We start from the raw sequence: 16,866 nt of genomic DNA, 5'->3' as shown, positions 1-16,866 counted from the left end.
TCGTTCGTAGCATTCTGGTAACACTTCAAGGAAGGCTTGCAAACCCTTTCATTGTGTCATATGATCTGCAAATTGATTTTTCAAAGAATAGACAACTAACTACCAACTAAACAGCAATTCGGTTTGTTACTGAGATCCGTTGATTCTCGAACGGGATTTTAAATCTTTAATTCCAATTTTCAGATCGAATTTTTATCAGGTCAAAAAGCCTTTGATTCAATATGGTTTTGTATTTCTATAGTTGTTATAGAAAACCATTCTAGGAAATTCCTTGGTTTTTTAGTGGGTTTTTAGTGAAGGCTTCGCCAAAAGTATTTCTGCAGTAACTTATAATATGAAGACTGTGCGACATTTCATTCAGAGTAAGGAAACCGAGTGTGGAGTTGGAGAGCGTACTATACGTCAGTACAGTATAAAACCTCATGTGTTTGCTTGAAAAAAAGCTCATTATAGGACGTACGGAGGCCATTTTGGTTCGGTTGAATATCAAGATACGAAAGTCAGATATGATGCAATGATCACTTCAGAGTTTAGGGTGCCCATGTTTTACAGGCCAATTTAACTGGAAAAAAAAATGCTAATGAGACGGCGATGCCTTTAGGATTCGTAAGCTTTGCAGATTGGAACGTCTTGTGAAGCCTCGTTGTACTATAAGTAGCACCAGATGCCTATAAAAATTCAATAGCGTCTCCGCAGACAGTGATCAATCTATATCTTCTTTTAAAATTCAAAGCAGATTAAACTGCTTTCTTCTATTTTGTCCATATGAAACATTATGCTTCCGTAACGAATTCACGTTTCCGACACATCATTTTTCTATTGAACTCGTGGAGCTAAGAGGTAGTTGCTGTTAGTTGAAACATTCAAAGCGCTGCAATAATTAAATCTTTTACTAAATGAGAATCAATCTAGGGTCTGACCTATCTATTTACATATCTACCGTGCGGCCAGATCTCGCCAACGAGCTCTATGATAGTTATTTGTATGAAACTGCTAACCTCTTTTGGCGTCTTGCTCTTTATGGGACATGCAAACAGATGTATGAAGCAGTTATTGTTGATTTCACATCATCATATATCTAAAAAGAAGAAAGCTTTTTTTTTTGTTTACAAGCTTCTATACAAGAAAGTTTAAATATGATATATAATAATATATAATAACAAATACGTGTCTCGCGGTGAAATATTAGCTCCTAGTTTCAAACCCGTTTTCTGTATTAGATACCCGTCAATCTGTAATTTCCTCCACGAACTGTTGTTTCTCGCTGCGTGTCTTAGCTATACATTAATAGGTATGCCGCCGGCGAGCAAAAATATATATACTACAATTTTCATAATTACAATTATTATTAGCGTATAATTTACGCGCTTATAGTTTTATTCATGCATCTGCGATCCAAAAATTCTGTCTCACAAACAAAAATTGTTTTCAAGCACATCTATTGCGTGTCGCTTTTGTGCCCGCCGGAGCAACGACTCAGCTAGTCCAGTCTCGTGTACAGGCAAAGATAATCATTGTCTATCTGTAAAGCACTATCTATCTGCTGCCGTCGCTGATAAGCGAATCAGTATTTAGCGGTAGTCCACCTATTAACCGCTGCTACTACGTGTATTTATTTCTGATCGTAACTGACAATACCTTTGGCGGGTAGTCAGATCGTATTCAAAACCGCGACAACAAAGTTAAATCTCAATGACTACGAAGTCGACTGTATGTATGTGTTCGGCATCGGTGTGCCCCTATCTATTCGCGCTCTGTTGTAGTTGTGTCTGCTGTGGTGCTGACGCCCTCGGTGTTTTCTATTCGTGCCATTTTCCTTGAACGTTGTTATTGTATTGCGTGCGCTGATCGTCTGCTTATCATTCGTCATAACTGGTGTTCGGCGACGAGACAATTGCGGTTGCACCGTTCGGCGACTTGGCCGTCCGTGTCTAGTGTTGCCGTGGAAGTTTGGCGGGTCGCTTCTTTCTTTTCGATTATTCCCGTACGAAAGCAGACGCAGCTTGTAGAGGCAAACACTGCGTTGTCGTCGCCACTGACAACGATAGCAGCAGCAACCAAGTCGTTCTGTTGGCTGGTGTTCGTGCCTGCCGCCGTCGGTAGTGGTACGATATACGAACGAAAGGGGACGGCTACGACAGCCGTAGTGGCGACTGTTGAGCGGCTTCCCACAAGGAAAAGGTGCTGTGGCTAGAACAGGCTGTCGCTGTTACGGCCAGGACAGCGGTAAAGGCTGAACGGATACCACGGACCATCGGTTGCAAAAAAATATTAGGCCAAAAGCAGTCGAAGTTGCGAATTAGACCAAACGGCGTTTTGCAGTACAGGTTAAGGCCGATACTGCGCACTACGTACGACCAGATGAGGTGAGTGTTGTTGTTGTGTTGCTACGAACTTGTGGGCTTATTGCTTCTGCTATTGCTACTATTGCTGATGTTGTTACAGCAGCAGCAGTAGTAGTAGTAGTTCATCGTTTGCATTGTCGTTTCGGCTGTTGATGTTTGGCGTGTCAACTGGCGAATAGTTTACTTAGAACATCCAACAGGAATGTCTGATGTTTATCTTGACTTCGGACTGTGGTTTAGTCTGATACAACGAATCAGAGAATCAATCACCGGTTATTAGGGGAATAGTGACTTCTGGGTTACCTTCCTGGTTCTTCGTTCTTTACGTGTGTTTGCTACATTTTCTCTGATCGTATATCCGTGATGGTCTGTGTGTATGGCTGTGTGTATTGCACGTGTGTCGTCTGCTGGCGCCACGTATTTTCAGCCCATTCCAATGCGGTACGATGGATCGAACAGTCCTATTCTGTCGGAACCTACGACAGCCACCGATAATAATACCGCTATCAATGTACATCTAAAATAGATTGCGAACCAGATAATAAAGAGTAAATGTCGTTTATCATTCTTTGATTCAATACATGGTGGTAGTCGCTGCCAGCTCGCAGTTGATCTCGGTCTACGATAGTGTATTCGGTGAATTGTAAATCGATGAGTGGTACGTATCACTACTTCTGCGTTTAGCAACGATAAGCAGAAGCTTCAGACACAAGCCTGAGTGTCACAACACATAGACGCATCGAAATGCATCCGTTGTGTGTGCAACAGGAGTAATAGCCCTGAAATCACTATTTGTCGATGCCTGCTTGGTTGAAGTAGCAAGAACTGAACTGTCCAGACATCTCCTTATCGGCTTCCTTTAGTCGCTACGCATAAAGACTAGCATAAAGAAAAGGACAAAATCCAGGCTATAGTTTGCCTGGGGAGAGTATGCTACAGGCTTTCCATTGCTATCTTTGCTGGCCGAGGCAGGTGATCGACTCTGATATCCCGACTTCAAAGACAGGAGCAACACACAAGCAATTCGAAGGCTGCAAAAAACATTGGATATCAATTTTTCTTTCCTCCAAAACTTTCCTCTGTATTGTTGCTTGCCGGCTACAGATTGCGAACAAGAAAAGCTGCCTGTAACAATAAGTATTATGAGTTAGTTGTAGGTATTCAATCTTTTCATTAGGACATTAATATTATTTTGTTTCGACCCCTCTCAGTTAAGATAGACTATAGCTGTCAGCAGTATATTACTCATCAGGGTATATTATTAACAGTCTGATTGTAGTGTCGAAATGTTGACACTACTTCCGTTTGTCAGTTGTTTATGTCGTCAGTTTGAAAACAGGTTCGCGTCCTTGTGGCAATGATTTTTTGTGGTTTCGTTTGTACGCAATCGACTGCCTGTTCGCCTGCTTTTGATTATTATTCTTTCGTAAATGAAAATATTATTATATATATCTATATGTATATATATATGTGTGTCGTGGAGTACCGCCATTGTTTCTCTTCGGGTATCTTTGGATCTTAAACGTCTAAAACATTGGCATACAAGACAAGTAGTGTATTTACGAATATCGAGACATAATGTAACGCATATCGGCCGATTTGAACCGTTGTTGCGTCCCGTTACGTAGCTTGCTTGAATTTCTGTCGAACGGGTGTCTCTATTATTAGCTGTAACTCTATTATGATTTCTGCTACCATTATATTTGCATGTGTTTATGACTAAGGGGCTATATCTTCTTTTGTTGGTGGCATGTGCACCATCATTGTGACAAATGCAATACATTTGGCAATGCGCACTTGCTATTACGTCTTGCCATTCTTCACAATAGCTGTGCTTTCTATTCATTGACAGTGTCAGCAATTCGCTATCTGTAATTAACGACGATAACAACCACAGCTCTTGAAGACAAGGTCATTGCTGACCCGTAGGGTCAATGTAAAATGTGCAACTTTGTAAATTTCTTTGCTTACTTTCGGTAGCAGAGGAGGCTTTCTCATTGGCCTTAGTAATACTAGCCGCGATTAGAAATATGCCTACCGGCTTGCCTGACCTGCAAGAGACATCATAGACACCCGTCGTCGCCTTAGGTTCGAAAATAGACAAACGTGAGTTCATCCTGCTGTTGGCTTTTTCTGATAAACTTAGTCAGGTTTTGCAGTTCGTTTTTTGCTCCTCCAGTAGTAGCGTCTACATAGGGGTCTCTGATGCAGAGCAATAGTTAGCCATGCAGAGAGTCTAAAGGCGATCGCACTCCGGCAGCGGATGTGGCCGCGAAATAATTAGATAAGTCATAATTTTCAGCGACGTGCTGTACCCGTTCTTTCGTTGTGTTGCCTCCCTTCGGGATGACAATGGTGTAGGCAATTGCAGACTAAACAGCAAAAACCTGTAGCCAAACAATTACCCAGAATAGAATTACCCAGTTTTGTTTGCCCACAAGAGTGCAGTACAAACGGAAAATATTTCAATTCAGTCGTAACGTCAACACAAGTATATTGTTTAAACAAGTACAACCCAAGTCAACAAAAGTTCGAATCCGTATGGCGATGAAATAAATTATCGTTTGGTTTAAAAACCATTAATGTTTGATAGGCAGTGGAAAAATGGACTGATTTCGTTTTCGTTGCTTGCATCTATAATTATTGTTCGAAAAAACACTTGTTCTTGCTGTTATGCTACGGCTTGCCTCGACTGGTGACAACGTTTGTAGTTACCACATAAATATGCTTATTTCCAATAAAAAAGACTTCCTGGTTGTCTGTCTATAGCAATTATTACAGTATTATTACTTGAAGTCATTGGTTAGGGGAAGTTATATCGTTCCGGGTAACAGGGAAGGATGACAGAACTGCGGAACTGGATTACATTGTGAAGACACGTATGAGCCAATTCCTATGGATGAATTTCCAGCCGACTTCGTCAACTCAGGCAGAATACCCTCAAATACGTGCAGCATTGATAGCGTAGTGGATTAATTCGTCCGTTGGTCGTTGGACCGACAACTGGAAATGAATGTCCCCTCACCACAATTGGCTGGGAGTACACACGCCTCATCTTCTCTCGTTTTCTCTGTATTGGCTCTGCCACCACAACACATATAAGTGTGCATGTATGTGTGTTATAAATATTTTCGTGCGTCAGACTCATAATTCATCATATATTGAATTATATATCCGTTACTACTTTAGTAAGGTGGTATCAACAGCAGCAAGAATTCGGTACCTAGTTCGTGTCTGAGTGTCGTTACATCCCACTATGACTACGAAGGCGTTTAGTGTGATGGCAGTAGTAGAATTGCTAGTTGATGACAGACCAACTACCATTTATTTTATTGAAGAGTGACATCGTCGTGGTTATTGGGTCCCTAGAGTAGTATTCCTAGTATGAATTATAGTTGTGGTGGGCTTATTGCTTGGAGTAGGTTTTTCAAAAATAACTAAACAGTTTTGTGGTTAATAACAGTTCTATTTACTAACAGATGAGCATGAACTGTAACAGGCGACTCTGCTAAATTTTAGTGATATGAGTGATGCATTTAGCAATGACTAAATTTAATAAAGCATGATTTCTATGCGACGAATCCTTAATACCAATGTCAATTGAACTCCATTTCTATCTGGTGTTTCCCGTTAATTCTTCTTTGCCACAACAACGTATTATAACTGACCTTCAATATTACGCACACCGATAGCAAAACGAAAAACGATAAACAGTGCTGTTGCTGGTAACCCTGTTGATAACCCTGTAACCCTTTTGCGAATTTTTGAATTGGCATCTTCAAGCAGTTTGTCCACATAGACGAAGAGCAGCTCAAGCTGTCGATGTAACTCGCGCAATATTGGTGGTAAACATTGCCAATCTCCGCGTACCGGTGTCGTTCATGCGGTCGGCGATAGTCAACCGCAAATCAGTGTCGGGACACGGGGTCTTCCTATGCAATTTTACAGTAGCGCGAGAGGGCGACAGAGCATAAATTGGTCACAGTCAAATGAAACCGAGAAAAGGCAAATCTTCGTTCGAGGTTTGGTTCGTGCTTCGCGCGAGTCTCCGGCCATTACGGTGAGGAGGACCGGCGGCTGCGACTACCGTCTGAGACACTCTTGTGTCGCCGTGGCCGCCGCCGCAGCTGACGACGGACGGCTGTTTCGGGGTGGCACTTGTGTGTAATACTATTTATATTAGTAGCCACAAAAAAGCAGAAACTGAGATGTTCCTATAGTGATGTAATGAAGCTGGTGTTACCGCGAAGACCACTAGACAAGCGCATGCCACAGAGTTGTCTACCGCACCTACCTGCTTCATCTGAAAGGACTAACACTCGGTCGCCAGCTCCTAGCGTACACCTAGCTAAGGTTCAAACCTACGTGTCGGTACATTTGGTTTCATTCTAGGAGCCAGCTGTCTGATGGACGTACAACCGAAAACATCTTAGCAAAAATCCATCTGACTAGTTAAAACTAGATAGTAGCCGAGTATATGCCTCTAGCGTTGGACTTTTCGTCGCGGTAGATAGAATTGTTGTTGAGGCTCATGTGTGAATGTCTGCTAGATTCCGTGGCATCGTGGAACCTTCCTAAGCATGTGTGAGGCAAGTGGGATTGCACAACGAGGAACTACCTTCACAACAAAAGCGATTGCTGATATCCGATTTAGTGATAGTGCATTGAGTTTATTCTGCTTAGATAGCTGCATTGGGTAACACTGTATAGCGTTTGCAATAACGTTAGAGCTTTTCATTCCAATACATTTGCAAGTTCATTAACCATTCGCGAACTTTGGATACACATATCACATGTCAGTGAGGGGGCAATGGTCAGGATAGAAAGCTTATGCGGTTCAATTTATTCATTCGGACGATATCTACCGTTGCAACAGTAGAAACATACATTTCATTCGATCTGCATTGAGCATTGTAGAGCTTCATGGGGACCTTGGAAGGTCGGCGGCAACCGTTTCTAAACAGAGCCGCTGCATTTTCTTTTGAATAAATGTAGAAGAGCTTATTTTGCCTTGTTGAACTAATCAGCAATTCTCTGAGGCAGCTATCCTCTCCCGTTACTCTTTGTTAAATAGATGATAGCGGCATTTTTTAATACCTTCGAAGGTATAATATCCGATTTTGTTGTCCTTTGGGTCTTCTCACTAATTGTTTTTTTACAAATAATTTCATGCTAACAAGCACACATTCTCAATGAAATATTAAGCTTCGCTTACATTGTTCACGACCTTCAAAGTGTTAGCGTTCTGCATCCGAGTTTTCTGCTTAACCAAACGTTACATTTTACAGTGTTAAAATAGGATTCAGTCGCGTCACGAGCTCGGTCGTAAGACAGTATGGCGAAATCCGTGATTTTCTTAAGTATTTTTCACCGCGGGATTTCTCTCAATCTCATTTGTCATATGAATGCTTCAATCCCCGCCGATTACCCTATTGATTGTTTTATTGCCCTACTACGTCGTAAAAAGCTGCTACTTTCAGGGTTCATTTTATGGTAAAAGAGTCCTCTAGAAGTTAATATTTTTATTTTCGGCAACATTTGATCTGGTGAAGCAGTTCCAGGAAAGTTGTAAATTGTAATTTTTTGCCTTACGTTGTGTTTTTTTGGCCGTTTGATTCTCTTATGTAATTTAGTTGATCTTTTTACACCACGATCCCGGCTCTACTAAAATCAATACATAAGTATTGTATGAAGACTAACAAGCCCAGCTGTATTAGCAACGTCATACTCCAAACATTTGTTTGGCACTGGAACCGATGGCATATATATAACAGTTCATCGACGGCGTATCGATTACGTCACGGCCAGAAACATTAGAGAATCGACACAAGACGATCCTGCGTATGTTTTCGTAATGCAAAAATCCATGGGAAACTGTATAGCAAGTGGCCAGGGAGTCGATAGAGCGGCAAATATTTCATAGCAAATTTTTTGCAGCTCGAAATCATACGGTGAACCGATGTATACGTGGAACTTAAACGGCACGTATCGCTAACAGTGTTCCCGTAAACGAAGTTCTTCTGTTTGATGTTCTATTGTTAATAATTATATGTAACAAAGAATAACTGGCAATCTTCGTCAACAAGAACACTGTCAGCGATACGAGTCGCTTCCAAACATACATCCGTTCAGCATATGATTTCAGTTCCAAAAAATTTGCTATGAAATCTTTGCCGCACTATCGGCTCTCTGGCAACTGAGTAAATTTTCCATGAATTTCCGCAATAGCGAACACACACGCAAGATCGTCCTGTGTCGATTCACTGGTGTTTCTGGTCGTGATGTCAACACATTGTCGATTCTTTGTTCATTCGTTTTTGTTAAAGCGCACCAGCAATAGTCGACAGCGTCGCGTAATTGGTGCTAGAAATGAGCTCTTTGTAGTGTTGGAGAGATCACAAATCAGGTGGAGTTTGGTACGGCGACTGGCTGAAACGCACCAGAAATTCGACTTGCAATTGGTATTGGTTATAGTAATCAAATGAACCAGAAATCAACAATGTGCTTATCTGGGTACAAATCTATTAACTAGACGATGGATTACTGTGGTATAGGTTCTTAGCAATCGACCGGTGAGATGTGCTCAACCCACAGAACATTTTTAGCCAAAGGTTGCATAACATTCACGGTTAAAATGGCAGTTTTTTGATTGGCAGTTTTAATGATTAACATTCAGGAAGGTTTAGTGGGATGTGAAAAAATGGAGGAGTGAACAGTTCGCTAATATTCCATGTAGTTATTGATCTTGCCTGTCCTCCCTTTCTTAGTATATGGTCTAGTCGAGCATACCTTTGCAGCAAGTGTCGAGGGTGTGAAAAATAACGTATTACAAACAATTACGATTTGAGCAAAAAATAATCAGTTTTCTCGGTTCTTTTTCCATTCGGTCTCTTACCAGCGTTGAACCATTTTACGTTACTGTAAAGTGAACTCCTGGGCCGGTAACGACCGAGAGGGTACGGAATTTCATATCCATATTTAGTCGAATCTGTCTGAAATTGCCTAGGATGATGACGAGTTCGTTTGTTGAGATCACTAAGAAGACGCTACATTTCTTCTAAAAGCGTTCAACTTCGTTTTTCGATAATGCTTGATCCAATAATACGGCTGGGTCCTGCGGGTTACCGGTTATGCGACGTCTAAACCTACTGTGTTTTTCCTAGTCACAGCTGCCGTTGCAAATTGATCTGATACAGTTTAAGCCATATGAGGACAGCATCTTTGATATCTAGCGGGTTAATTTATAAAATTATAGATAAAATTATCTGCAACGTTTTTGTACACGTGCAGTGATTTCAAGCACAGTTTGAGGTACGTCTTTGTTAAAAACTCATGATAGATCATTCTTTGATTTATATTGGTCGTTACTTACTGTTCTTCAAGTTCTTGTGTCACTTATGTCAATTAAACTAACATAAATGTCGTTTTCTAATATGACCCTACATGCAGTAAACATTCGCGCATACGTCGCCAGAACATAAAATAGGACCAGTACGTCTGTTTAAACGTGTGATTGGCGTGCGTTTTCGCGCTCGCAATACGCGCGTAAAAGATGCCTGAATTGTATCATAACGACATCAGCAACATTCCGCGTTCAGATCGTCGAATAGGAAGTGACCCTGGCCCTGTTGAACAGCCGATACAGATCCTCACAGCCAGTGATGACCATACATTTATTCTGAACGATATTGAACTCACAAAGCTCCTTTTACGCGAGGACATTAAAGACCTCAAGGTTGTCGTTGTGTCAGTTGCTGGCGCCTTTCGAAAAGGGAAAAGTTTTCTACTTGATTTCTTCCTGAGGTATGTGTATTGATTATTTTTATCACGTGTAATTATACGGTTTTAATATTCCAGCATGGTAATTGGTGACGAATTTATAGTCATGGTGTTATGTCACAACAATTCACAACAATCTGAATTTGATTTAGGTGAAATTATAGTAGCTAACAAGTTCGTTAAGTTGGCTTGTTTTTATAGGGCTTGATACTGGCGTCGTTAATGACATGTATGATGTTTGTCATAAATAATAATTCTTCGTACTATCATATTTATATATATTTTATATACGTCCGATAATATAAAAATATAAAGGTGACTAACGATTAAATCTGTTTCAAATTCTTACCAGATATATGCGGGCAAATGGTTCGACTCAATGGCTGGGCGACGAAGATACCCCGCTGCAGGGCTTCAGCTGGAAGGGTGGGTGTGAGCGAGATACGACCGGCATCCTACTTTGGAACGAAGTCTTCAAGGTTGGTTTCGTTGCGTCATCCCCTAGCCGATCCGTTTTTCACGCTTCTTTAGACAGTGTCCCCTCCTAAAAGGTTACTACTTTAATTAAGTAGTGGAAGAATAGACTAATCTGGCGTTGACCTAGTTCAGTGACCCCCGATAATTTTTCGATTGTGTTAAAACATAGGACGCACTGAAAAGAATCCTCGAAAGAAAGACAAAGAGGGACAAAGTGAAGAAAGATCAAATGTGCATTATCAAAATGCGGGGGGACTTCTGCACTTACTACTCAACAAAAATACCACATTGTGTCTGTATGCACGCTGGCGACCTAGGTGAAGATGCCGTCAGGAGAAAAAGTGGCTGTTCTGTTTATGGACACGCAGGGCTCGTTCGACTCACACTCGACAGTGAAGGACTGTGCAACAATCTTTGCACTTTCAACGATGACCTCCTCTATCCAGGTGTACAACTTATCCCAGGTAATTAGTGGTAATATGAAATTAAGGAGCGATTGTTGGGCGTTGAAAGTATATATTTCAAAATCTTGTATATCAGGAGTAACTTGTTTGAACTAAAAATTACACGAGAATTATTGTCTGACGTAAGAACAATTAGTTAAAGAGAGTAATCTGTCCCCTTTAATCTAACAGTGCACTAAAACTTAATCAAGCCAAGCATAAGTTCACTTACAATTTCAATTCCATAGGCAAATATTGGGGCAAAACCGTATTCAATTCGTCGTAAACCTGTCGATTCATATGCGCTTATCCCCAATGTTACAGTTCTGACAGCCATTTATCACTTGTATTTTTTGGTTCTCATTTGCTCGCAATAGAACATTCAAGAAGACGATCTTCAGCACCTTCAGCTGTTTACAGAGTACGGCCGCTTGGCCTCGGAAGCTGGTACCCACGATTGCGCACCTTTCCAGAAGCTTCTGTTTCTTGTACGCGATTGGAGCTATCCGTATGACGCTCCTTATGGGCCTGAGGGTGGAAAGGAAATCCTTGAAAGGAGACTTGAAATCAGCGAGAAACAACATCCGGAACTACAGCAACTTCGAAGACACATTCGGTCATGCTTCTCGTCGATAACCTGTTTCCTTTTGCCTCATCCCGGACTGAAGGTTGCCACTTCACCGCATTTCGATGGGCGGAACCGCGATATCGAAAAAGAGTTCAAAACGCAGCTTTCTGACTTGGTGCCGTCGTTGTTGGCGCCAAAAAATCTCGTCAAGAAACAGATCGATGGCAGAGATGTTACATGTCAGGAGCTGCTCGAGTATTTTCGCGCATACGTTAATGTGTTTGGCGGGAACGAACTGCCTGAACCGAAAACAATGTTGGAAGCGACCGCTGAAGCCAATAATCTCGCGGCGGTTGCCGTCGCTCGTGACTTTTATACACGAGAAATGGAGAAGCTGTGCGGAGGTGATCAGCCTTACGTTTCGCCGCGCGAACTTCAGACTCACCATGTACGCTTCAAGGATCTGGTTAGTAGTTGTGAACTACGCAACGCACTCATTGCAGTTATCATTTTAATTCGCATACATAAAAAACGGAGCTTGTGGTAGTACAAAAATGTCTATATATTTTACAGCGCTGAAAAGTCATGGGCTTAGCTTATTACCTAAGCAGAACCTAACTGTACCTGGTGTCGTAGCAATTTTGTAACGAACAGCACTCCTTGTTTAAATCGTAAACAGGCTCGACACCAGTTCGAGAATACGCGAAAAATGGGTGGCAACGAATTCTGTCTTCGCTACCTGCACCGGCTACTGACAGAACTCGATGAAATGTTCGCGAACTTCCAAAAGCACAACGAGAGCAAGAACATTTTCCAGGCCGCGCGAACGCCAGCGTGCCTTTTTAGTGTTGTTATATTCTTTTACATCTCCTCAGGAATCTTCGCGTTGTTTGGAATTTATCCACTAGCAAATATATGCAATCTTTTCATGGGTGAGTGTTTTCGAGTTAAAGAGACCTTCCGACTGGTATCGTAAATGAAAGCTCCAATGAAACTTCTGATTGTGTATAATACTTATGATGTCGTGTACTTCGAACTTAAATATCTTCTAACATTAGAACGATCTTTAAGAACAGCTCGTTTGGTAACAAATTCGATGTAATTTTTCGATTTTTATATTCTTTGCAACCCTACCTTTTTGAAGGTCGTCGTATAATTGGTGTTCTATGATCATTTTCAAAAAAGTCAGCACTCTAACATTATATCGCGGTTTCTTTTCATTTCATTAGGACATTGCCATCTAATTTTACTTATCTGTCTAAGCATGATTGGACTACAAGTTCTTTTATTATTTGCTCATTATAAATATTTGGGCGTTTTATATTTTCCATAGGTTTGGTCCTGTTGGCCTTGGTAGGCTGGATTTACATCCAATACAGTGGCGAGATGCGCGAGATTGGGCACCAGATCGATATTGTGGCTAGTCAGCTCTGGACGCACGTAAGTATACTGTTCAAAAAATTGTTTCAAATTAAGATTTACTTATTCCATTGGATATTATGGTGTTGTCAACCGTAATAGATAATTATAGTGGAATTATCTATTTTATTTGTTATTATTATTGCGTTTATTAAGCTTATAAGGAAGAAAGCGGTTCATATATTTTTGCCTACACTAGCTTTACAGCAAAGACGTAATTTTTATCGATTCGTTCTTCGGGTATTACAGGTATTAAAACCTCTTTATAAGATGGCAACCCAGGATCGACTGGCGGTCAATCCCACGGCAAACTTGCCTTCAGATGATTCTAACGGAATGACCACAACACTAACATCCAGCTTCAAGAATACAGGTACACAGGAGACAACATACAGATATCGTCCCACTGCGAGGAAGGTCAACTAGTAAAACAGAAGTGAATAGAAATACGAGCGCACATAGTGAATGAAGAGACATAAACTAGGCACTGAAACGAGAGGGCGGCAGCAAGCAGAAATTAATGGAAACTAGCGACAGACCGACCACGATGATATTGGACAGTGAAATATTTGATCGCACATCCGACGCCGCGTGTCCGCGCTGATCATTTTTCAGTTCTTTTAAACAGCTACTCATTTTTCTCTGCCACACTTTTGTTTCAAGGCAGTTGGATAGATTATTGGTTGTTCGTAAAGTTTCGACAAACGAGAAAAATCTAAACAAAGAAAATGGACCACATGGAATTTCGCCGAATCTTTAGCTGGCGGTATCGCCGCTAACACTGACGAATGGTCTATTGAGTCGTTTTTACATGCATATCCAACAATATACTCGACAACAAGTACGTTTAAATTACGTGGAATAAACAAAAAAAACATGGGAATTAATTTGTTTCAGTTTTTTTTGTATCTTCAGTTGTATTGTTGAAGGTTATTGCAAGGAAGAAAACAAGCGAATGTTAAAGCGTCATTGCTGAAATGAAACTGGAAGGGGAATTGCAGCAGTTTTATTCATCCTTATCACACGATTAACGTTTTTTGGCGTTCTACCTTCTCTTACATGTAAACTATTCTAATGAGATGCGTGCATAAAAATATGCATAGATCACATTTTTACGTAAAAACATTTTCATTATTAACAAAGTATAACGTTCGTTATAATAATGAACACATATGTGACCTTTGAGGTTGTACATCTCCAGAGATACAGCATATGAAAAGAAATTGGAAAGGAGGTGTGGTCAGATATATAAGTGGTGGTTTGTCGTGACACATATCCTTTGAGATGGCCTAAAAACGAAATACGGGCGCAATCCACACGATTTATGTGAATAATAAGAGTAACCTAATTCTAAACCTAAAGTGACAAAAATTCAACTCGTCTTTGCTGTCGTTTTTGTCAAGAGGCAGCGTTATACCACGACAGAAAAAGGCAGGTCGATACACGCCTTAGATGCTACAGTGCACGAGTTGACGTGCCACTTTGATATATACTCCTACAGCAATATAGTCTACCATATAGACCTGCAAAGCGCAATAGTAATACGTGTGCCGGAAATGTAAGAAAAGCAAGTTTGAAAAATAAGATAGATGCGAATACAACAAACAAGCACACAGATACTGCTAGCTGCGTAGCATGAAGCTGGAAGTTTTAGTGATGACAGAACTATGCTATTGATACATTGGTATATATATATATATATATATATATATATATATAAGCATACGGGACGGAATAAACATGGTCATGGGCAATGCAAGATGAACTATAGGACTATTCATGTGGCTTAGAAATGTAAGCAGTGAACGCGGCGTAGCATAAATGACACGAAACAATTTGACCTAAAGCCATATTTGAGTAAAGCAGTTCGCGTGTTCTTGGACCGGGTTTAATCGTTATGATTGCTTTCAGTATGCTCGCACACATATGTAAGTCAGTATGTTTTTCAACACTCCACTGACGTTCAACGTTGCAGTTTAATGGGTATAGAGAACAATCAATAAACTGGAAATATTTACAATGTAATTTAACTATTTCGAAACATGTTAGGAGGAAAACGTTCCAAAACGAATGTGACACTGAGGCTGGCAGTGTTCGATCGAAACTGCTATTCTGAGTCAGCTGAAGTTGGTGTTTCGAGAGATTGAAACTTCAATGAGATTAAAATCTGTTTTTGCTCTGTTCATGTTAGCAGCGTGTAATTAAGCAATTCGCGATTCATAAAGAATGTTTGGCATGGTTTTACGCAGTACTCATTGTTACCTAATAAATAACGGAAAATTATCACAAAAATATTACTAACACGGATAGCAATTAGTAATAACGACGCATGCTAAGTGAGAAAATAAAAAAGCATCGAGATTGCCTTGAAACTCACGAAAAGGTGTGAAAGGCAAATGTAGTGGTGATACGGTGATAAATGGGAAATTTCATAATCATTTTTCGAGCTCGTTCAAGAGACAGGCTTAATATACGGCAGAATACTGTACAGTATTCCGCCGCATTCTTTGTGCAAAGAGCAAAAAGAACATTCGATTGATTGATTGACTACAGTGATCGGAACTTTGAACAGCCGGATATACTCAGTACGGGATTTAAGCAGCTAATGAGATCTATGAGAATAACCGTTACGGACTATAAATAACGAGCGTTTTTGGTACCATATGGCACCCAGTTTGATAAATGGTCGGAACATATGCATGAAAAAAGGACAGATGAGTAAATCGATAAATGTGCATAACATATTTTTTTAAAGGACGAAATCTCCGGTTTTTTTTTTATTAAAGTTTTAGCTGGGTAGAGGCGTGTCGCAATACGAGAAATCTGACGATAAATCAGAGGCACTGCATGACCACCTACGCGAATAGCTGTACATTACTATAATGACCATTCTAACTACGGGTGTTATCAATGCATAAGAATATACTAAAAAGCCATGAGATTATACAACTAATGAGGATGATTTTTCGGCAGATTTTCAATCGCGCGAAAGTTCACGTCCCTCGTCAACACCGAACGAACTGCCTGTAGAGCTATACATTTTGTCTTTCTTGAAAGCGCAGTTAGTCCTAACGAGGCTTTCCAGGCACGAATAATGGCTTTCGTGCAAATTGGGCAAATTTAGTTGTTGAGCTGTTAAAAAGAATTGGCGGCAATTCTGAAAGCTGGCGTTGTAGGCTGCTAGATGCAAGTGAGTGGAATTTCATTGTATAATAACTGTGTTTGCCTACGCGGCTATTTGATGTCGACAAACGAATTGTTAACGAAACTTTTCGTTGAGAAGTTCCGATGGAATACATAGTACTTTCTATTGATATGACGAACGAAAAGCGGCATCTCGTATCTTAATAAAGAGTAGTGAACATCCAACGATTGCTTACGAGCGCAATGAAAGAAAAATTGAGCAGTTAAGAACCTGAATTAAAAAAAAAATTAGGACTTTCAGCTCACTTAAGCTCACCTACGCGATCGTTGGCAGCTTTTACAAAGCGTTATTTGAGAATGCCTTACGGCGAATCTGCGAAGGGACAACCGGAGTAACCGTTAAATAAAGTATAATTTACAATGAACTGCACTACGTCGAATTTTGGCTTAGGTATCTGTTAGATACTGCGTGTTGGCAGTCCTGTGGCGTGTAATTGGACATTTACGAAAACGTTCTGCGGAATACGTTCACGTATACGCGCACTCTAGGCCGGACCTGCTAAGGCGCATGGTACTAGGTGAACGTTTTAGGTTAGGTCCCTTGTTTCATTAATTGCCGATTGAATACGAGAGTGATGACGAATATTTGCAGCAATTCCAGCAAAGCCAAATGTTGAATAATTCTCCCCAT

At 40.6% G+C, this 16,866-nt stretch overlaps 1 protein-coding gene across 1 annotated transcript; it reads left to right on the top strand.

Moving 5' to 3' along the window:
* The first annotated feature begins 1,793 nt into the window (after positions 1 to 1,793).
* Positions 1,794 to 16,605, top strand: atl (atlastin GTPase). The gene is made up of 8 exons (XM_022836746.2): positions 1,794 to 2,366; positions 9,795 to 10,148; positions 10,477 to 10,603; positions 10,919 to 11,065; positions 11,422 to 12,078; positions 12,292 to 12,544; positions 12,946 to 13,052; positions 13,281 to 16,605. Exons 2-8 carry the CDS (start codon positions 9,898 to 9,900, stop codon positions 13,455 to 13,457), a joined length of 1,719 nt encoding a protein of 572 aa, XP_022692481.1. The 5' UTR covers positions 1,794 to 2,366; positions 9,795 to 9,897; the 3' UTR covers positions 13,458 to 16,605.
* The last annotated feature ends 261 nt before the right edge of the window (positions 16,606 to 16,866 follow it).

This window comes from Varroa jacobsoni, unplaced genomic scaffold (assembly GCF_002532875.2).
Source record: "Varroa jacobsoni isolate VJ856 unplaced genomic scaffold, vjacob_1.0 scaffold_664, whole genome shotgun sequence".
Classification (NCBI taxonomy): Eukaryota; Metazoa; Arthropoda; class Arachnida; order Mesostigmata; family Varroidae; genus Varroa; species Varroa jacobsoni.
The sequence above is the reverse complement of the archived record's forward strand: the minus strand, read 5'-3'. Positions and strand labels throughout refer to the sequence as shown.

Excerpts from the sequence above, each read along its gene's own strand:
- atl (XM_022836746.2), top strand. The coding sequence starts at position 9,898 with ATGCCTGAATTGTATCATAACGACATCAGCAACATTCCGCGTTCAGAT. Across the intron at positions 10,604-10,918 it reads TTTGGAACGAAGTCTTCAAG|GTGAAGATGCCGTCAGGAGA; the intron begins GTTGGTTTCGTT and ends CTGGCGACCTAG. Across the intron at positions 13,053-13,280 it reads CTAGTCAGCTCTGGACGCAC|GTATTAAAACCTCTTTATAA; the intron begins GTAAGTATACTG and ends CGGGTATTACAG.